Source organism: Mesitornis unicolor, unplaced genomic scaffold, assembly GCF_000695765.1.
Source record: "Mesitornis unicolor isolate BGI_N332 unplaced genomic scaffold, ASM69576v1 scaffold912, whole genome shotgun sequence".
Taxonomy (NCBI): Eukaryota; Metazoa; Chordata; class Aves; order Mesitornithiformes; family Mesitornithidae; genus Mesitornis; species Mesitornis unicolor.
Window position 1 is genome coordinate 32,136 of NW_010169693.1, and position 23,529 is coordinate 55,664.

Consider the following 23,529-nt stretch of genomic DNA (forward strand, 5'->3'; position numbering starts at 1 on the left):
ACAAAAACTGCTGTTATTACAGCTATACTTTCTGTGGTGGTTTTCCTTTGTTCTTTGTATTCACATATTTTCTCCACTGAAGAATGTGGCTAGTGGTTAAGTGATTTTATAGTTGTCATAGATTTTTGACAATATAGGCATTGTGGTATCTTGCTTGTCCTCCCCAGTTTTTCTAGGAAGTTTGTACGTACAAATAAGCATGCAGACAAATAGGTGTGTGCTTTCTCCACAATATGGAAATAAAAGGATAAAATATAATGTTTTATAATTAAATACCAAGCATAGGTAATGTGATGGGCCAGCAAAAGGAATGAAGAGTTTAATCCCCTAGAATCTATCACATATTCAAGCATTTACTATAGTTTAGGAACAGAATCCAATGCCCCTTTCACAAGGACATGAGGAGAGCCCAGAACAGTGATAAATGGACTCCTACTGGTTAGTGAAAGCTAGAGTAAGGCATTTTCAGAATGGGTGTGGGAGAGTGCAGATAAAAAGGAGTCAAATAGCATGCCTTTTATCAAGTTTATACTGTTATTCGATTGGGTATGGTGATTGCAGTGTGGGGAGGAAGAGAGAGTGGAAGCTGACATTTAATTAATTCCCTTCCAAGGAGAAGACAACAACAATCTGCTTCAGCTATGATAGGAGCTAACTCATTGAACAGGATTCGTATCAAAGTTTGGATCAAATAACAAGATCTGTTTCTTTGTTTTTCCAGGCCCTCCCTTCTCCTGCTCTCTTAGCACACAGACCATGTACTCTGCTTCTTTACAAATCATGATCACTTCCCACTCTCAGCCTGCTGAAGTAAAGAGTAAGGAGTCTGCACTGAAAAGGAGTCAGAGTCTGCTGGTATTTTAAAACAGTGGGTGATGACATGTGGTTATTTCTCCGTTACTATAGAAAACAAACAACAATATTGAACATATTTTGTATTTTGAAGCCTTAATTATTAAGTTAATACCTTAAATATCCACATGTCCTGTGGGAGTAAAAGAGCCATCAAACTATTTCAGGCTTGTGAGGAGAAGAAAGTAATCATGTTTCTGCTACCTTACATAATGGCTACTTGCATGATTTCTTATATAGTACTTCTATAGTGAATAAAAGGTGGACCTTGTCTCAGATAATTACAAATAAAATAAGGAAGATGCAAAAAGGGTGATAGAACAGAACAGAGGATACAAACTTCACGACTCTAGAGAAAGATCCCAGAACTATTAGGTGCAAAAGCAAATATGTTTCAGATAAAGTTCTAAAACTTGTGAAAATGGAGCACTACAGAAGAGACAGTTTAGAAGAAAGGAAAGACCAGAAGAACATAATATACTTACTTCTGCTTTTCGGCAATTTTTTATTTTGATTTCCTGTAGTTGCTTTTTTTCCTTTGGAGGTTTGTAGGTGCTTGAAGGAACCTATATTAAAAGACAATAATCTCCACAATACGGGATATAAAACATTCCAAGTGACACATTCTTGCAGGAAAAAAACACATTCACTTTATTGTAGAACAGCTGCAGTTATTTTTTAACTATTGATTCTTTTCTATTTACGGCAGTGTAGAAGACATGGACAGATTCCAATAGCTGGGACTACCCAGGCTTTTCAGTCCTGTCCAATGGAATATCACCCCTGGACAAAAGACCAGAAAAAAGCAAAAATCTGAAACTAGCACAAGAAAGGCTCAAGAAATAATAAATCCTATAGGCCCTATCAAGGGAAAAAAGAAGTTGCCAGAAGGGGAAAAGTTCTGCTTGGCATCTCATAAACCTCAGTTGGAAAGCACTGACAGCCAGATAGGGCAGCTGAATAAAGTCAAGCTGTGGAGCTCTTTGGGACAGTGCGGTAGTGGTAACAAGTTACAGAGACTCCAGAGAAGTTCAGAGAAGAGAAATTGTTTTAAGTTTATGAAATATTCACGAACTTCATTGTAACTGAGGAAGTCTTTGAGATGAAATGGTGGGAGACGGGGAAGGCTGCTGGAGAAAGCAGCAGCTATGCTTCTGCTGTTACTGTAGTCTCCCTCAACAGCTGTGTTTGGCCACTGCTGGAGAAAACAGACTGGGCAAAATGGGCCTTTGCTCTGGTCTACCATGGCTGCCCCAGTGTTTGTGTAAGGGAATCCCATTAGAGGTGTAGATTAAACATTTGGTGGCAGAGGACTGAGAGGGCCCTCCTAGCATTAGTCAATGTGGGAAAGCAGTCACATGTCAGAAAGTGCTGCAGATAAAACGACCAGGAAAGAATTATTGTCTGGCTGTCATATGGATCAACAGGAGAATAGGGACTGTATGGCTTTGAGTTAGGCTGAAACTTCTGGAGAGTTTCAATATTTGCTTGAGTGATAAATTTTGCCCAGAAGCACACTCTGAAAAGAGACTGGATGTCTCCTTCCTATGTGGGTGAGATAGTCTGCCAGTTTACTGCACCTCTGCTTAAAATTTTATCTTGCTAAAAATGTTCTAGCTCAATTAGAAGTTTCATAATTAATTCAAGAATTAATGGGAAAAATCTATAATCGATATTGTACTGGAGGTCAGTTTAAGGAACATGGTGATCCCACCTAGCTTTATTGCACTATACAAAGGGCTATGCTTTGAACACTTAGGACTCTGATGTACTTTCCACTTCCTTTGCTATTTGACATCATTATCTACAGGTAAAACAAATGCACAAACAGAAGCAGCTAGCAATTAAATGCACGGGTGAGACTGCTCAAGTATTTTTGTGAACTTTTTAAGTGAAGTAGAACTGAAAGTATTTCCCAGCAGTATCTAAGAATCTTTATCATCCTTTTATGGATGGAGAAATTAAAACCCAGAGGATTTGCAAAGGGTTGCACAGGCAGTGAGTATCAGTTTATTTCACTCTCCTTCCTAGTCATGTGCTTTATCTGCAAAACTGTACTCATCTGCCAGTGTAAGCTGAAAATCTCTCCTCAGAAACTGCTATGCTTATTCCAAGTAATTTAAGGAGGAGACTTTTCAATCAGCTCTGTTTCAAAAATGCTCTTAGCCTTGTAATTTAGCCCTCAGGTGCCATGGTGATGAGTACCAATCAGACAGACAGACAGACAATGCAGCAATTTCCCAGCTGCTGGAAGAGGGTGAATAAGTCAATATGAGTAAATTGTAAATTCCAGCAATACAGAGATCAAAAAGGCCAAACTGTAACTACTTAATCCTAATGTGAAAAAAAGGGAGCTGGGACTAAGACACCAAGCTTGTTTTTCCTCTCCAGCCAGTGGTCAGGCTCACCAATGCTTTCTGGATATCCTTTTACTAGAGGTTTAGTTAGGGAGTAGGTACCACGAGAAGTTTAAGGAAGAACAAAATGAATAATCACTTTGAACTTCGGTAGTTATCACTTTTCTACTGTAATTTGCTGTTGTAAAATGGACAAGGGCAAGCTAATGCAATGCTATTATATTAAGAGATTCTATTTTATACATAACAAGATCATAAAGATAAATATATTGCTGGGTCTATATATTTGCAAAAAAATTCCTCAGTGTTGGCCAGATGAATTCACCCATTTAATTATTTTAAACAATCAGTAACTCCACCACTCATGGAGGACAGCTAAAATAATAAGGAAAATATCTAAAAAATACACTAAATTTGGCTGTATGGTGTTACAGTGTGACCTTTTTCTTTTTTTTAACTACATTATTGGTTTACAGAAAATTTAAAACTGAAATAAGTGCACAATCTTATTATTCTAGTACAGTAGTGATATTAAAAGAATGGCTGTTATTTGTAAATTAAGGCCAAGATATCCAAGGAAGTTAAATGTGTCCAAATCATTTTCCATGTTATCAGGTTTAAGCACCTGTCTCCATTTGTTTCCTTTGCAAGCCTCAAGCTAAAGCACTCACTTTTCTTTATAGAATTGTATTTATGAATCTGTATATGCATATATGCATGCTTGTGTGCACAACCATGTGCTTGTGTGCAAAGGACAGTGGAAAGAAGAATTTATAATCTTTAGACTATTTAGAGTGAAATGTTTCATTATTAAATTTCAAAATTAAAGGGTTTTCCCCTTTCACTTATTGTCCCCCATTTCCAATTAATGTTTATGATGATGAATGATTATCCTAACCTTCCAGGCCTATGTTCCTCCAAAGAAACTTTCCAAGGTCCCATCTCAATACAGATCACTGAGACAATGGCCCTGCCTTTTGCAGGAACCCACATCTGCAGGCCTCTTCTGGGAAGGAAGCCTGTGTTTAGTGTACAGGACAGCACTACTATCCCAGCTCCTGAACTCAGTGCATGTGTTACATCTCATCTTACTTTGCATTTTAGCTCTACTATAGAATATGATACAACCTAGCAGAAAGAAATACCTAAAATAATAATTCTATTAATCAGAATGAACTGATTTCACCATAGGGATGCAGTAACTTATCGGTAGCCATTGCTCAAAATCCAGACGTCTCCATATGAATTTCTACAGCTATTTCAAAGTCGAGCAGTAACTACAGCTGTAGTTATTGTGACTGCAATAGTCCCTGTTAATATGCCTCATGACAAGTTCTTTGACAGATGCATGAGAACCATGAGAAAGAATAGATACCTCATAAAGCTAACAATTTAGTGAGAAAACGGTCGAGAACATTTCTGTAGCAGATTATGCGATGTAGTCTGGAAGAACTTTATTTCCGTGCATTCCTCTCAATTACATAAAACTCTCCACCATGCAGCAGCCAAAACTATGGCCTGCTCTCACTTCACTAACTCTTTCTTGCCATCTGGGCTGTCTTTTCAGTCTGTTCATTTCAGGATCTAAAATGGTGATATTGGCAACAATATGGCAAATTAAAGTGAAGCTTAATTTGCTGAGATAGGTACAGAAATGAGCACAACATATGTCACTACTACGCTAATGGTTTTAGATTCACACAAGCTTTTAAATTTGCAGACTTGGCCAGAATGTAAACCAAATTTAGTATAATCCTAACAACACAAATGAACTTCAGTAAATGCATCCGCATTAGAGCAAATTTATTCTAAGAGGGGCCTCACAGAATAAAGGTACTAAAATGACAGCAATATGACCCATTCCTATACTGATTAAGTAGTTATTAAATGCAGTTTTTCAGAGCCTGGTATTAAGCTGTTTCAATGTAAAATCCCATTAACTGTATAACGCACTACCATTAAATTCCTCTACCATCCTAAGATTTAAATGGTTCCTAAGAGCATTCAACACATGTATTATTTAAAACCTGAAGTGCTAATACAAGGTGGCAGATAATGCCCAAAACGATGACTTCCAAGCTCACTTCCCACTGCATTTAAATATAGATGATTTTGGAGTCTTTATTAAGTTAGTCTTAGCAGCTTGATCCCAGATCCTGTTTGCCTTACCCCAGTGAGCTAACTTAAAACCAATCATGTGTCTCTGAGTTGTACCAGGGTAACTGAATCACAGTCTTGGACAATGAGTAAAATAAAACCTTAGCATTTCAAAAATAAATCTAGTCTCTTTTATATGTGAGCAATGCATTTAAACTGAAAAACCTTAATTTTAGAGATTCAACATCAATACAAATAGAAAGGAATAAAATTCCACCCTCGAGAAGGAGCTGCAAACCTAGAGTCCATCTCATCTCCAGTGAATTTGCTTTGCCATTTATTTTAATGGCAATTCATCTACAAAAGCCCTAAGTTTACACAAAAATTTCATTTGAGTGTTTTCTTGCCCACTTAAGTGCATTATCCAAAGCAAACATCTTAAAAATCCAAGGACTACCAGAAACACTTATATCAATGCTGTCATCAGTTTGTACCCATTGTATAGTTCTACCTCCAAAAGTCTCAGAACAACTACAGAAACCAACCTTTTTCCCTTTATTTGCCTTTATTTGCTTACATGACATTCACTGAAATGTAATGAATCAGTTCCATTTTTTTTTTAAATCTGACCATGAATAACACAGACTATTACGAAAATTCTTGTTGATCTGTCAAAGGTTATACATATTCTGTAGCTATTTTTAAAGAGACTGTTAACTCTCCTACTGTGACTTTGTGCAAAAGCATACATAAAACAGTATCTGTCTCAAAGCATAAAAAAACTCACAGGTAGCCTTTTTTCCAGTACTGGTATTGGCAGAGGTATCGGAATGGCACGTGGTTTGGGGACAGTCAAATTAAATTCCTTTGGCTGAGTGACCGTCGAAGTCTTGACAGTGGTAGTACGGTTGTTTAATTTATCTGTGAGCTGTGCAATCAGTTGCTGTACTTTTGGCTGCCATCTTCAAACAAAAACAGAGTTTTCAATTTTATTTCATTTTTTCCTTTCATACAGACTTACACACAATATACAAGGTTGGCATTGGTGCAAATTCTGTAATGCTTTCAGCCATTCAATTTTAATAAAATTGACCTAAGGATTTGTACTCATGATTTAGGTGGACTCTGTTACTTTGCCTTTTGATAGGTGCTAGTCCATTCAGACTACGAGTGGTGAAACAGCCACAGTTTTTACTGAATAAGCAACTATCTTGCCAGTTCGTTTTGCAGCAGGACCAGGCTATGAATCAGAAAAGCAGCTGCCATAAGCTAAGTAAACACTTAACATACTTAGATGAAAAGACTATGAACCACTGTTTAGTGGTCTGAGTATTGCCACTTTTACCAACTGACAGAGCACACATAAATCAACCTCAAAGCACAGGCAGTTCTAATAAGAAAATAGAAAGATGTAAGGAGTTTGGAGAATTAGCAAATAAACCCTCATTGAGCCCTGTGGAGCAGTCAAGATGATTTTGATTTCTCTGTGTTTGGACTTTGGCTTGTATGAAGGTTCAGACTTCTTCCAAGGAATGACAGGAAGGTGCAGAATTAAGTTAAGACAGGTTATCACAGGGCTAATTACAGTGACAGCTTCATGTCAGTTATTCCTCCTCTATGTGTGTTCTGTCCTTAGGTATTACACATGCAATAGAGCTTTCCCAAAACTTAAAAAGCAGCTGACAATGCAGATGAACAGTAACTTGTTTATGTGACTGTTACCTTAGCTAGTACTGTCATCATGGGATGAGGCCTGCAAGTAACTTCTGCAAGTAATGCAGCTTCATTGAAATAAATAGGACTCTTTCTATTAACCTCCTTGACATTAGGAAGAGGAATATAAAGACGTATTTAAAAGAATTTAAGCTACTGAACTGATTAAACTGTTCAATGCATCCTCATCCCCCTGAAGGAAGTTTCAAACCCAGTAACCAAATATGGTCTTTAAAATTCTTGCATAACTTACATTTACAACTTCTAGACAAAACATGTCTTTGTTACATTGAATGTCATTAACTGTGAAGAACAGGTTCAATAAGCTTAGTGTTAATGAAACAAGCAATAGATTAAGCATCTGCCTGCATGTGTATGTATATATAAAAACTGTGTGGATATGTGCATGTATCTCTATTTATGCATCTCTGTGTCTTCATACTACTGTAAGTGTATGTTATAATTAGAATCACTACAGTGGAGTATATTGAGTCAAATTCTGATTTCAAATATATCCCTGCAGTTCCTGTAGAACTGAGTGGTATTTGTAGTATTGCATGCCAAATCTATGCAGTACATTTGCTAATTTGACATAATCTACATAGTATGAAAGAATTAATACTACTGACTTAGATATGACAGTTAGAACTAGATGCAAACTCTTTTTCAGCTGACATTACAGCATATTTTTGTGTAACAGTGTTTGCCATAATCTGGGTTAATCTGTACCGCAGTGAGGAGGATGCGTGGTTACAGTCACGTAGGTGTACCAATGTTAGCTTTAATTCATATGTCCTGGGTAAAAACAAGAGTGAAAAAGTGACACAATAGGCTACAGAGCTCCTGTTTCTCCACATGAAAATGTTCCAGTATGGCAAGGGTAGTCATGCTACTGTATCACCACCTAACCAATGTGTTGACACACCTGGCACCTCAGAGCATTTAAACTGTTAAATGATGCCACAATTGTGTAAATAAATAATAAATTTAAAAGACTTGTTTACATGCTTATCTGATTTGCTCAGAAGGGATTTTACAACCACAGGCATAAACAACTCTGTGCATAAAGCCAAACTCAGGGAACTCAAACGTCTTGTTTCATATGCTTAATGTCATACAGATGTTGGATTGACTTATGAGATATGAATTAACTCTGTAAGATAATTTGAATCTTCTATTTTTTTTCATAGTGTGATGTTTCATCTGTTCAGGGGCACTGATAAACAAATGTACAATAGCTGTGGCAGGACATTTCTACAAGAGAACCTTGCCTCTGGTAAGTAAAAGGGATTACTATAGTCTCACAAAGACAAGAAGGGTTCCGAGTGACTTCACTAGGAGAAACACTTTAACAGCAAATCGAATTTTCAGGGGCAGCTTTCCCCAGGTTTTAAACTTTGAGGTGGTGAGAGGCTACTTAAGTACTGCTTACCTTAGCAGTGGCTCAATCCAGTTCTGTTTTACATACAGTGAATCGTAGAAGTGACTCCATTCATCTTTTATCCATGTGTTCAAATACAAGGCATTGAAGAAGAATCTGAGAAACTAATAATAAGCAATTTCTTTTAAATGTGAGTACTGAAGGTATGGTGTATATAAGATTACAAAAAGATAGTTGCTTTTACTACAAACACTGCTGAATAACTTGCTTGCATTTCATCCTGCAATTAAAATCTTAGATGTCTGATATTTGTAGGTTCTTCTTAGTTCTGTTAGGACAGCCCAATGTCTTTCAGCCTTATTTTGTGAAACAGTAATAGATAGTGAAGTACTGTACTTTTAGTAGCCTAAAAAAAATCTAGGGACTGCAACATGGGGATGTATTGATGCATCTTTAATTTGCTTCAAACATTATGAAACAAGTTTCTATTCAAAATTAAAAGTAATTACTATTGCAATAAACTGATTTTAGTATAATTATACACCAGAGTTCCAGAGTCTAATAAACCCACAATCAGCTCCTGATTATCTATAGCTGATGATCTATGGTGCCCAGAAACATCTCAGGCCTGGCACTGCACCTGAATGACTCACATTTCTTTCAGCTCCCTGGGAATTGGGCAGGGAGGGCTGCTGAGAACTACAGTAACTGCTATATAATATGGTTTCTTCTTTTATTGAAATAGAAATAATTGGCACATTCCCACTAAACTAGAAGACTGAAATTTGGCACACTTAACACTGTAGGGCTCTACATGCTGGAGAAATCGCAACTCACATTTGAACTTTACTTTCCCTCTGGAGTTCACCAGAAGATCGAGAGCCTTTCTTTAAAACTTGAGCTGCTCAAATGACCTTTTGAAACAGATTCTTGAAAAATGGCAATCAGACTCAGCATGTATCATTTACAGCAATATAAATTCCAAACTTGGACCTGAAGTTTTTCATTAAAGTTATTGGAAATGAAAGTACAAACAAGTATCATGCTGAAATAATCCAAATAATAGAAAAAAAAACCCCACACTAAATAATATAGACATTATGAGACATGCTGGAAAGCAGTGTGCAGTCACTTGAGAAGCTTCAAATGGAGACTGCAAAGCTTATTATTTTAGACTTGGCACCAGCCCTGTCTTGGGCTGGTTTCCAAAGATGTATATAGGTCTTTGTATTGAGTTCTTAGTTCTTGAGTCCTACCAAGGAGCTTCTTAATTCACATGTGGTGCCAGGCCCAAGGTGGCTCAGAGCTCTGTGAATAATTCAGCTGTAAACAATTCAGATTTTTCTTAAGGTGTTTGATGCAGATGTTGAACAGGTGTAGAAAGCCTGGTACTTGAAATCTATCCTCTTGATGTGACCATTTAACCAAAGGATTTAACCTGTAAATTTAGTCTTATTTTAATCCGTTGTGGTTTTTGTAGATTCAAAAGACTGATCAACAACTGAAGGACTAAATAAATATTACCCCTTGGATTTCCATTCTTGTCTAGAAACTACTGCTTTTCCACAAAACTGCAAATGCTGGCATATCACACACCATCCTAAAGAAGATATGTCATCCCTCAAAGGATGACTATAAACTAAGTTTTAAATTGTGAAAAAGTTGCTTTTTAGGGGCTTCCAAATTCAGTGGGGTTTGCTAGGTATATGCTAAGGGTTGCATTTCATCCCATTGGGAGACTCATTCATTTTCCTTATGGAGAATCTTTCTCTGCAGTGCATGCATGTTGGATTACATTTTTCACCGAACTTAGTAATTTGTACTTATGCAAGGTATAAATAAAATGCTAAAAATCTAGACAGAGTTCATACTCCCCAACAGAACTGATGAACTGTATATACACTACTTTTACCAGTTATCATAACAGAATTTTACATCCAGGTAACCCAGCTGAATATACGATTACAGACCCAGAGAACACGTTCCTTGCCAAAGTACTCTTCTTACCTTCTTACCTTACCTGACTACAAAGTTGATTTAAAAATGTAGTTTAAACCCATGTAAGCAAGTATGTACACAGAGGTGGATTAAACATAGAATCATAGAATTATAATTGGCTTGGAAGGGACCTTAAAGATCATCCAGTCCAACCCCCTGCCATGAGCTGATAAAATGAGCAGACCCTGAGGGGTGAAGCTAGTTTCAAATTTCTAGGTATTCAGAGAACTCGCAGAAGAAGCTGAAGTAGAAATCCTGCAGGTGGTGATTTGTAAATCCTCCAGTTTTCTTTCACTAACTTTCATTAAGCTGAAGTCCTCCTTCCTCTCTGTGTCTTTAGTATTCCTCTTTTCTAGCCTAGTCGATCCACAGAGGCTCCAATCAGTTGTCTACTACATTGCCATGTGAAGCCTCTGAAGTGTTGTTTCAGTTCTCTCTGACTGACCTTCTCCATCTAGGTCTTCTAAGTATTTGCTGTAACTATCTTTTACAAAGTACTTGCAACTTAACTTCCTCTTCAAGGCAGAAAAAACTATAATAAAGGCACACAGAGAGTTTTAGCTGTTGTATTTAACAGCTGGCTATTACCCCTTGAGGCCTCCTACTGCAATTCTAGTTATGTACTGGTTATTAACAATTCACACTTCATTAAGACAAATGGCTAATTATGTCATTGATAAATGCTACGATGTACTCCTGTGAGGTACAGAGAATGGTTAACTGGGTATCAGTGGTTAATGGATATCAATACTGTGATGTGTATTTTGCTACTGTTTTAGTCACAGTCCCCAGAGAAATGCTATGATAAGAATATGCCCTAATACACCTCATGCTAGATAAGGCTTTGAGTGCTGCTCCTGAATGGTTATTCCAAGCAATGCAGGGATTGGAAATGGCAGTGCAGGATTACCAGATATCATTTCTGACCTGAGTCTGCCTGGGCCAAAGTCGACGGTCTTGGTTTTGATAATCCATATCACAGATGGTGATTGTGGGCAGAATAAGACACATGAAGCCATAGCACATTTCTCTTCTTAACAATAGAGACTTTTGCATTTTGTGAACTGAATTGCTAGGAAAAGTGCCTTATATTTCTGTTTTGTCTTTGGCCACATGTGGCAACTCCAGTATCACCACTCTTTGCTTTTATAGCAGCAAAATGCAGCTTGAAGGTCTCACAGATTTCTGTTCGGATGTTACCACTATCTGTGTCTTTAGAGAAGTTACTGGACAGTCATTTTGGTAATGGCATCATTCTGCTTACTCTTCTGTCTCAGCTGTTCCAGGAGTTTCACTACTCACAGAGCATGATAACTGAGATTCATTTCCTTTCTAGAAGTGGTGGAATGACACCAGAAGTGAACTGTACCCTTTTTTACTATTTTAATGTACTCTGGCTGTAGTAGGACAAGTGTGTATAATTAAAGACTGTGCTGTAATGTATTTTTATGAGTGGGCTGAAATAATACCTTGCTTTTGAGAATTTGAACATGCCCTGCTAATATACTATAGGTATTTTTACACAGTGGGGTTGTGTAGATTTCTAAAAAGCAAATAAAAATGGGAAGTTTCCTCATCTGGTATTATCTTTACATGCATGTAGCTATTTGCAGACCTGAAATCCTTATATTCACAACATAAGCTTTTGACTCTTGAGTTAAGGAAGTAACTGCAAGGAACAGCAAGTTCTGTTTCTCCATATGGATCAGCCACTACCTGAGAATGCTATTATTTTGGCTGTACACACCCACAGCTATTTGCTGTAGTAGTAAAGGCAGTCAAGGAGGTTCCTGTCCACTCCTCTGTTCATCTGCTGAGCTCAGCTCAGCTCTTCAGCTATGCCAGCTCAACAAACTGTAGGATTGTACCTTTCAACTGCAACAGAGGCATGAAGAGAAAAGCAAGAAGCTCTTAAGGCTTTCCCATGAAGAAATTGTAATGAGCAACTCTATTTTGGGGAGCCTGAGGTAAAGGTATAGAGAAGAGTGTCCTAGCATGGTCACAGGTCCTTCTGCCATTCTCTGACCCATGAGACTTATCTTGTCCTTCTTACTGATCTTGTCCTACTATTCCTACCACATCATAATAGCAATTACAATACCCAGTTCTGACATAGCAATTTTCCATTGCAGATCTCAGAAGTTCTTTATAAAGGACTTCACTGCTGTTAGAAGCAATCAGAACAGAAACAGAACAAAAGAGATTCTTGAATGCTAGAAATAAAACAATGGTTATTTTACATTTTTTACAAGGTAATTGTGAAGTTATAAAGCTGTTTACCTCAAATTTTTATTTTGACAGTGTATTTTCTCTAACATACAAACCCTTAAATTTTACAACAAATATAAAGGAATAACATCTACAAAAATAGAACAGAAAAATAGGCTTGAGCTAGCAACGCATAGCTAAGTTCTTGGAAGAACAAACACATTGAAGTTACAAAATTGGGTTTTATCCTGTAGTTCTGTAATTACACAACCTTAAAGAATTTTTGCATTTATTGTTAACATTACAGAATGAGATCTTATGATTTTCTGTTCAATCAGATGAACATGTGTTAGTGAGGTAACATTATTATTCCATCTGGATATTCTGTCTGAATGAAAATATTTGAACGTGCATCTATCAAAGGGAAAAAAATATGAGTTTGATTTGAATGGATTCCATCATGCAGTCTTTTAGGAGAAAGGTCTGCTCACACAAGGCGATCTCATTCAACTGAATAATTCTTTTAATTTCATGAAGACTATTCATTTGAGTAAGGTTTATCTGCATGAGTAAGAAAATTCCATTCAGCCTGTGATGTGCAGAAAAAATACTTTTTAATTAAAGTAAATCTATTTGAAGTAGATATACGTGAATGATTTTTCTGCACCTCAACTGAACTCAGAGACAATAGTCATCAGGCAAAATCTACAGGTCAGCATCCTGAAGGAGAATCCCAAATTTCTGACAACTTTTGTTGCTAGGGCTGCAGATCCGCCTTCTGCTGTTTTTGTCTCTGTTGCTGGGGGGACCAAATGCTGCTTCTAAATCCTCTGCTGCAGGTGCATTAATATAATCTAGCATCACTTTGGAGACAAAGGACCTCTTCAAATGCAAGAGAAGAAAACCTAGGTGCCATGGTGATGAGGATCTGATAAGATACTTAAGCAAACAAAGTTACATCTACAGGGGAAAAAAAAAAGTAGCAGGTGCAGACCATTGCATAATGCAGCACTTCCCTGACAGAAAAGTTATTCCAGACAAGGAAGGAGAAATTATCTCAAATAGAAGATCAGGGGACTGACATTTAAGCCACAGAAAGCTAGGTGAGTGGAATCAACAAGAGGTAGCTGGCATGAAGTGGGAAAACTGTGTTGCTAGCTGAATGAGCTCAAGATGTGTCCAATCCAGTGGCCTGTGTCTGAGATGTTTACCAAAGCAGGGGCTGGGAGAGCATTTTAGACAGAGTGATTTGTCTGTCTACCAGATTATGATAATGCTTCCAGCCACCTCTCCGTTCTTTCCAGCAGTTAATGAAATATATCATTTTTGTCTCTGAATGTAATTAATAAAAACCACTCCATAGTAAGCCCACCAAAACAAAGTGAATAGAGTGTTTCTAAAAACATCCTGCAGACAACCTAACCTACTCCCTCTACATATTACAAAGCAACTGTACTCATTAAAGAGGCACCGGCATCCACATGAACATTCAAAGTAATTAGTATAGAGATAAACCCTAGTCTTCTGAGAATTAATTACTAATATTTGTCTGTCTCTCGAATTCCACATTTGTTATTCAAATGCTGTGTTTGAACTGTGCTTTGAAACATCTGGATGATCAAAGTTTACATATGCTGTGTCACCAGTAATTTAATTTTTAGCCTATTTACCAAAGAAAACAGAGGTTATGAGAAAGCATTGACAGTCACTTTTTCCCTCTCCCCCTCTTTATAACATAGCTTTTAAGATAATAAGCACTTCCAATCATTTTGGAGGAGATATTTCTATTTCTACAAATTTCATTAAGATTGGCACACAAGTAGTGGAGCAAACCCAAATTTGTGACTCCAGAGAGGAAGAGGCAGGGAGAACTTTCTTGTGAGGCTCTCTTTTTGGCAGCACTGGTTTGGTCAGTTGCCTGTGTGTTGTAACAGGGTGATTGGTTCACTGTGTAAGTATAGAAACGGAAGATTTTTATGATAACAAAATACTAATTTGATTTCTGAATTTACATAAAAATAGCAATAATTTCTCAATCGAAATTATCCTGAAAATTGAGAAAAGTAATCTGATTGATCAAACACAATGAAGAGATTATTAATTATATTTCAAAATATTTTGTACTTTCATTACCTTTTGCATTTTTGCGTTGTCCAGAGATTTCACAATTCTGCTGAAGTGCTGAAGACCAAGCTCTTCTAGTTGAAAAGTAGCCAGATAACAAATAACTATCAAAAGAGACATACATTTAAAATGCAGCAGGAGATTCTAATCAACCTATATCCTATACTCAGCATACTCTGGGATTTAGGCTGTTACTTTAATTTCAAATAGTTTTCAATATTGTTTACCTAACAGGGCAATACAATGCATGACAATGACAAATTGTAATAGGAAGTTATAGTGTTAACCCTATGTTCATTATTAGCATTGTGACTCTCTGCTATGGTTCATGTAAATTAGTTATCTATCTCTTACGAGAGTCAGAGCCAAGCTAGTGCAAATCTACACAATTTTATGGAAATTCTAACAGCTGAGGATCTGGCCACTTACACAAAAAGTGTAGTAATAATTGTACCTATCTGAAGTAATTCATAGAGGTTCTTTTGATGCCTGCAAATACCTGCTTGCAAATGGGGAGATCTACCATAGCAGCATTTAGAATCATAGAATCATTTAGTTGGAAAAGACCTTTAAGATTGTCAAGTCTCACCATAACCTGTCCACTACTAAACCACGTCTCTAAGCACCTCATCTACACATCTTTTAAATACCTCCAGGGACAGTGACTCCACCACTTCCCTGGGCAACCTGTTCCAGTGCCTGATAACCCTTTCAGTGAAGAATTTTTTTGTAATATCCAATCTAAACCTCCCCTGGCACAACTTGAGGCCATTTCCTTTTGTCCTATCACTTTTTATGTGAGAGACCAATCCCCACCTCACTACAACCTCTTTTCAGGTAGTTGTAGAGGGCGATAAGGTCTCCCCTCAGCCTCCTCTTCTCCCAGCTAAACAGCCCCAGTTCCCTCAGTCGCTCCTCATAATTCTTGTTCTCCAGACCCTTCACCAGCCTCGTTGCCCTTCTCTGGACACGCTCCAGCACCTCAATGTCCTTCTTGTACTGAGAACTGAACACAGTATTTGAGGTGCAGCCTGAACAGTGCCAAGTACAGGAGCACGATCACTTCCCTGCTCCTGCTGGCCATGCTATTTCTGATACAAGCCAGGATGTCACTGGCCTTCTTGGCCACCTGGGCACACTCCTGGCTCATGTTCAGTCAGGTGTTGACCAGTTCCCCCAGATCCCTCTCTGCTAAGCAGCTTTCCAGCCACTCATTCCCAAGCCTGTAGCATTGCATTTGGAGTCCTGTAAAGCCAGAGATAAGATAATGATTTCACAGTCATTTCGTTATGCCAACATCACCACTAAAATAAGCAGTTCTGTCAACCCTAATTGCCTGTTCTCATCTCCTCCTTTTACTTCCTGGTGTTTCTTCTCTTGGGCAAGTACAGTCACCCACACAGCCAAGTTGAAACAGATTGTGAATTTTAACCTGAAGCACTTTCTTGATCAGTTCACTGGATGGCTGCTAAACACCACTTCTAACTCAAGGAAGATATGACATAGGGGTGAGAATGAGCAGCCAGTGATGAGAAAAAGGGCGGCTTCTTTCTTTGTGTATTAGTACCAGCTTATACAACAAGTATCTGCATATTCCATCTGTGAAATTGTGTGTTAGTCTGGCAACAAGGCAGGGAGAATAGGAGTCAAATGGCTCCTGAGAGACATGACTGAAAAGTTTCTGAGAGTATTACATTGTCAGAAACAGCTCTCTCTTAGTGTAACCAAAATCTTCAGTGTAAGCAAGCTTATTCTGAGAAAATTTAATGTGAAAAGAAGACATAAAAGCAAGTTTTGATAGTGAATTTTTCAGCATACTCTGGTTTTAATGTTTTCAGAGAGGATAGCTCTTATTCATCTGTTCCAAAATCATAGTTTATTATACATATTATACATAACAAAAATTTTAAACATAAAAGATCATATTTCTAGTATTTATTTTCCTTTTTTTTTGCAAGTGACCCTTTTGCAAAAAGTGTTGTAATCTTTGTTGCTATTCTGAATTTGAATAAAGCCAAGTTTTTAAATTGTGAAATTCTCTGTGGAATCCAAACCTGATTCTTGTGCCCCCCTATGGCAGGTATGCCATTCGATACAGGAAGAGGCACAGTCAGTGCTGTGACATCTTTTCAGACCTGTAAAGTTCATGAGCTCCTGTATCAGCTTTCATTTGACCATATTCTCTTTGATCAACCAGGCTGCACTCTCACTGCAGTATTTGAGCTGCCACCAATGATAAAATCAGTAAATTCTGACCAATGTGCTGCAGCTGGCTCAGTGTATCATTAGGCCTCAATCTTGTGCTTTAGCATAGCAACGTATTTAAGCAGTCTTAGCAGAATAGACATTTATCTCCTACAAGCTTTATTAAATTCAAATCTGCTCACACATAGCAACAGCCTTTATAAGCAGCTTTGATCATTTAAGTGTCAATGCAGCTTGGCAAAGGGAATCACAAGCAGCTTAAAAAAATGTGAGCCAATGACCTTAGACTCTCAACTTGTTGATAAAGGAAAATTTTCTGGGGTTTACCCTCTGCCTATGATTAATGGAGGCTTTTGAGTGGACCAGTCCTGACAATCCAATTATAGCTACACTCAGCTTAAAGGTATAATTTATGTGCCCCAGACAGTGAAACACATAGCTCTGGAGAAATGGAGACAATGAAGCATTACCATTTAGAATAAACTCAATATACTCTTAAATTCATCCTCGACAGTTTAGGTTCCCTGTCCTCTGTGATTTGATTTAGATGTCTATACCTTTCCAGACTGTGACAGAGGCAACCCGAATTGCCATAAAAATGTAATAGCTTTTAAAACATAAATTGTAGATATACTTATATTAGATATGGTTTCTTGTATGTTCAACCACTTCGAATTAAATTGACTGGACTATTCAAAGTACCCACAAATCTTCAGAACGTATCTGATTTACAGAACCAATGCCAGTGTGATTTGTGATTCCACCCTATTCAGGGATATAATGAATCAACATCAGTATATGTGCTATTAATATTATATATATTTATATTACATTCTAATATAGTTATATTAATATTAAATGCATTGCATACAAATGTTTTTAAAATTACTTTTTAATGTACTTCTCAATGCCTGAAATAACTTTTGGAGTAGTAACTACTCTGATTAAGTAGCTCACATTGTTAGATATAGTTGTATTATAACTGATTCTAACCAAGTAACTAATGAAGGAAGATAATTGACCTCACTCATGGAGACAGACAGGAGTCTGTTTATGTCATTGTGATGATTAGTAACAAAGAAACTCATGTATGGATAGAAACAATTGTATCTTCATACTGTGAGACATGCTGTGCTCCTCAACAGACAGAGCTTTGTTATACAGTTCAGTATCTGAATGGCAGAGGTTGCATATAAGAGAATAAAGAGAAATCCCCAAAGAACATTTTTTAAAGTGATGGTTAAATTTCCAAGATACTTCTTCCAGTCTCGGATGGTATTTTCTATCTGCATGTTACCTAACCTGGAAGCACATTATGCAGAATTTTCCTAGGTAAAGTTGCAGTTAACACCTGTGAAAAGTCTGGACTAAACAACGATTTCAGGAATTAGGCTTTACATCATACAACCCTTGAAAAAGGTCCTGTATTTCATACTGTACTTGGCACAATGGCAATGCTTCAAACGTAATATAATATTAAGATCTGCATTGATAAAATAATATATCTTTTAAGTTTTGTTGTAAACACATTTGGTGCTTTAAAGAAAACTTACCTACATAGAGATTACGCTCAGACATCAGGCAATATCTCCCGTCCCGAACATAAAAGGCATTGACTACTACATCCAGTATGGATTTATATTCTATGCATCCAGCGAGTGTATCCAACACAAATTTTTCTTCAGTCACATTAAGAGTCTATAGAGATACAAATTTAATAATGATTAATGTATTCTGGAAAGAAAATGTTAGTTGTGTACAAAACGAAGTACAACCATTTTGAACTAATTGAAAAAACATGAATAATGAACAGCAGTGCCTTTCCTAGGGCTGATGCACTTCTAATACTTTCAAATACAGGCAGACCTAACAAATTAATGGCCCTTGTTAAGTAAAATGTAACCTTCCCCAATGTTAACCTACTTTCAGTTTATCTGCTGACATACACATTTATTTAAAAGGCCTTGATGTGTGAATGTCAACAGTTAATGCAAAGAAAATTTGAAGTCTCTGAGCCATGAGCAATGATCAACTTAGTCAACAGTATGAGGAAGTTTCAGTAAGAGTTTGCTTTTCTGGTAGGAAACCTGTTCTTTGCAGGTGAAGGCTGTGCTCCTTGGGGAGACTAAATCAAGGGGGGAAAGCTGGACGGGAATTACGGAAAAGACTCTTAACTTCTACTGTAACATAATATTGGAGAATATTACTATTTTAAACTAAACCTGTGAGTGCTATGATTCATCTTAATGCAGACTGTGTATTTCTTACCCAGCTGTGCTCTAGGTCACTCGCAATCATAGAATCATAGAATGGTTTGGGTTGGAAGGGACCTTCAAGATCATCCAGTCCAACCCCTGCCATGGGCAGGGACACCTCCCACCAGACCAGGTTTCCCAAAGCCCTGTCCAACCTGGCTTTGAACAGGTCCAGGGAGGGGGCATCCACAACATCCCTGGGCAACCTGTGCCAGTGCCTCACCACCCTCACAGTAAAGAATTTCTTCCTAATCTAAATCTACCCTCTTTCAGTTTAAAATTATTACTCTTGTCCTATCACTGCACTCCCAGATAAAGAGTTCCTCCCTGTCTTTCCTGTAGGCCCCCTTTAAGTGCTGTAAGGTTTCTATAAGGTCTCCCCAGAGCCTTCTCTTCTCCAGGCTGAACAACCTCAACTCTCAATGTTCAATGCAATACCAGAAGAGAACAGAAAAAGGAGAGTCAGATATCCACTGCACACCATTTGGATCCTACTGCATAATCCCTTTAAAAAGTCTGAGTACTCCTGAACTTCAGCGAGTTTCACTCGTAATAAATAACCTATGGAATATCTGTTACTACATGCGATAAACTTCTAGTATGAACCACCTTTACACTTTGCAATAAAATCTGAGACGCAGAACAGTTTGTTATTACATGAAATGAAAAAGGACAGCTACACTATGACAAAATGACTAACAATAATTATTCTTTAACTTAAGGAGGTTAGCCAAGAAGCCAAGAAAAAAGCTAAGTACGTCTTCTGAAAACTTGTAGTCCACATTTGATAAATGATCTCTCCCACAGGTCTGAGATGCGGAAATAATTGAACTGCAATAATATATCAGATCAGAGGTTCACCTTGCCTAGTAGGCTATCTGCTAGCATCTTGATCACTTTATTTCCCTAATGCAATTAATTTCTATTTTGAAGGTATTATTAGACGCTGCTGGAAGGAACTATCTGAGTTTTCTGATGTATGACACTATACAGGGCTTTGAGAAAATACAAAGGAAAACTTTAAAATTACAGTTCTATTTTTTAGATGTAAAAAAAGGTGCAGAAGCATTCCAAGTGTATTTTCTGAGGTTGTCATTCGGAGTAAGCATTATTCTTTTTCACTACTCTCGCTCAAAAGCCAGGTTTCGTTCCTTCCAACTTGTGCATCATCACTAGAAAAAAAAAAATGTCCTCCATATAATTGTCTCCATATCCATATATGTTTATATATGCATATACATGTGCAAATAAGCAGGATATCACCTACATTCTTAATCAGGGCTCTAGAGAAAGAAGTACCAACAGGTGGTGGTTGAGATGGGAGAAAGATAAAGGGGAATGCCTTTGGGAAAATGGAGCCAACTAGAGTGAGGTGGCAAATGAGGAGCACAGAGAAAGGAGTGAAAAGGAAGGCAGGGGAAAATGGGAGATAGAGGGCTTAGATGGAGGATGGATGCTAATGAAAGGGCAGAGGAAAGAGGCTGCACACATCTGAAAATATGGGAAAAAAAATGATGGGAAGGCTGCTAAGCACTGAGAATTCTTGTGAGCCACATAGTCCATTCCAAATACACCTTTTCTGGATGAAGTTTTATGGAAGTTCTTTCATAAAACTGGCAAAGAAAATCTAGAAATATAACCCCCAATTAAATACTCAAATATATATCCCATATTTGAGATATTTGAGAATTCACAACAAAAAGCAAAACCAAACCTAAATACCTGGACAGCAAAGTAAGAGAGGATGACATAGTTCCAGTAAAAGTAGGATTGTGACATTTTAAATCTAAAACAATTGGTCCCCTTGAACAAATGCTGTTGTTCATGAACAGGCCAATCTGCAGACAACAGAAAGTCCACAGTAAAACTGGACAAGCCCATTGGAAACAAGCCCAACAAAAATCTCCTGCAACATCTCCACTAGAAAGCAACAATATAAACGGTTTCAAGAATCTTTACTTAGTTTGAATTTTTGCATTCACCTCCTGAGTACTTTGATATATTGTACATGTATGAAGTGCTACAACGAACCAGTGCTTTTCAAATGTACTTTGGAGATATGACCAAAAGGAGACAGATAACAAGATTACACCAGTGCCCAAATCATATCTTCTATGTAGTTCAGACTACAGCAAAAAAATGCAATTGCATGTTTACATTTACTCTTACTGTCCTGAGTTAACAAGTTGGAAGTTAGTTGTTAGGACAAATGCCGAAATAAGTGCTTTGTCTTGCTTACTCCCTGAGCAACAAAGTACATAACCGCTACATGGCCTCAAGCTAAGCAACAAGGTGACAGGAGGTGCAGCCTAGGGACAGCTGTGCCCCAGAACATCAGTACTAATTGGTAATTCTGTGGACCACAGGCCAAAAAAATCTTGTAATGAAATATTAGCAATTAAATCTGCTTTCAATTACAAATGGTACTAAGTGTTCCATTTCTACAAATAAAAATTGAAACTACTTAAGTGTGTCATCTAAGGAAGTGATCTAATCAGAACTCATAATAAACCAAACAAGACTGGGCAGGATCAGTACTTGGATAAGAAATCTCAAAGGTGAGCCAGTTGTTGGTTAAGCCCTGCTGATAATCCAGTGAATGAATCAAAAACCAAGCCAGTGGTTTAAAAGTTAGGGTACTCCCTGCATAGAAAGTACATTGTGTCCTCAACAAATTTCATCAAGGACATTTACAGTTTATCTGTATACCTGAAATCATAATTGCTTTGGGAAGGCAGTATGTTGGGTAGGCGTCACTACTAGCACTAATTCCTAAGTGCATTCTTTCTGTGTGGCTTTATGTTGCATTTTATGTGAGTGAGATGTATTTCAGAAGGGCGTCAAATGATCCCGAAACAGTACAATATGATGAGAGATTGTACTCTTCTAGCACCTTTTGTATGACGTTCTCAAAACACTTTACTAACATTAATTGCATTTAATGAGATTCTTTTTGGCTAATTCTATTTCGCAAATGCAGGAAATAAGGTACAGAGCAGATAAGGGATTTGCCCCAGGTGACACACTAAGTCATTAGTGGCAAGAAAATAATTAGCAAATGCTAATTTGTGAGTCTTTGTTCTGTCCATCAGGCCATCTTCCAACCTTTCCAAGTATCCTTTACCTCATGTACCTCTCTGAAACAACTAGCAGTTAGCTATATTTGCAAGTATGTTGTGTGAGTCCTTCAGCATAAGGAAGATAATTTACAGGTGAAAGTAACACATGCAGTTATCATCTTCTGTTCCACCAAATACTGAAATTTATCAGAAGACAAAACAGATCTTGAACAATATGCCTATTCTATGCTCAGGAAGCAACCTCTCTATCTCTAATGTTACAACTTCTTATTTGTTGTTTTGTTGTGTAAAGCACAGTAAGTTTATGGTCGATGAATATTGGATGGTTCTATATTTTTTAATAGTTGGAAGCCTATATATTACTGTGTTGACCAACAGCTGCACTGGATATAAATAAAATACAGTTATATGTGTTCACAATATCAATTCCATAGAAATATCTGGAAGTGTTCACTCTAAGGCATTAAATTTCAGCTTTTTCTGATTCGCAAATATTTATCCTGTAAAAGAAAGGTCCTGTCTGAAATGATCCTGAATAATCCTGTGAGAAATATGTGATTCTTTTCTGAATATGTGCTGATTGGTGTTACCAGTGAACGAGAAATCCCTAATGCCCTTAGCCTGCGTCCACAGACCACGGACGTATTTTTCTCACTCGCTGACACTTAACTGTAACTGGGAATCACTCAAGTTTCCTCAAGGAAAGAAGAGAGCTTAGGTATAGGACTTCATACACAAACAAGTTTCAACATGTATTAGTACAAGAAATAGTGTGAATTAAATGGAGAAATATCTGCAAAAAGCAAGCTTTGCCACCATGGGTGTATGGTAATAAGGATGTTTACAATGGGACCTGCTCAAGGGCCAGAGAGATCAGAAAAGGATGGGTAAGGAGAGAAAGGAAAGCTCTTGCTTCTGGAGAGAAGGAAGAAAAGGAACACCAGCCATGCCCTGTTTGAGACTTCTCAGGACAAAGATACAGTTTAAGGTGAAACAAACATTTTAGAAAGAAGATAATATTTGATTGAAAGATAAAATAGCTTTATCCTGAGACAACTGAGTAATAGTATGTACTGAATTTGTCTACTTCTAGGCAGAATATGCACATTTTGCAGACGCAGTCTGGTTAATTTATAGTGCTTCAGATTATCAGTGCTAGTCCTCTCCAAGGGTCTAATCAAAATGCTGTGGAAGTGAAAGAAAATATTCCTGTTGACTTCACTGGGTTTAGAATCAGTCACCAGAACCCAGTCCTCTTT

The 23,529-nt window shown here is 37.5% G+C and overlaps 1 protein-coding gene across 1 annotated transcript in view; it reads right to left on the bottom strand.

Moving 5' to 3' along the window:
* The window catches only part of CFAP99 (cilia and flagella associated protein 99), a 58,740-nt gene that overhangs the window by 27,469 nt on the left and 7,742 nt on the right, over positions 1–23,529 (bottom strand). Inside the window, exons 2-6 of the mRNA XM_010179415.1 lie at positions 18,489–18,633; positions 14,740–14,834; positions 8,452–8,564; positions 6,094–6,268; positions 1,338–1,418 (exon numbers count right to left, since the gene is read on the bottom strand). Coding sequence (XP_010177717.1) covers positions 1,338–1,418; positions 6,094–6,268; positions 8,452–8,564; positions 14,740–14,834; positions 18,489–18,633 — 609 coding nt within the window. The remainder of the gene's footprint in view (positions 1–1,337; positions 1,419–6,093; positions 6,269–8,451; positions 8,565–14,739; positions 14,835–18,488; positions 18,634–23,529) is intronic.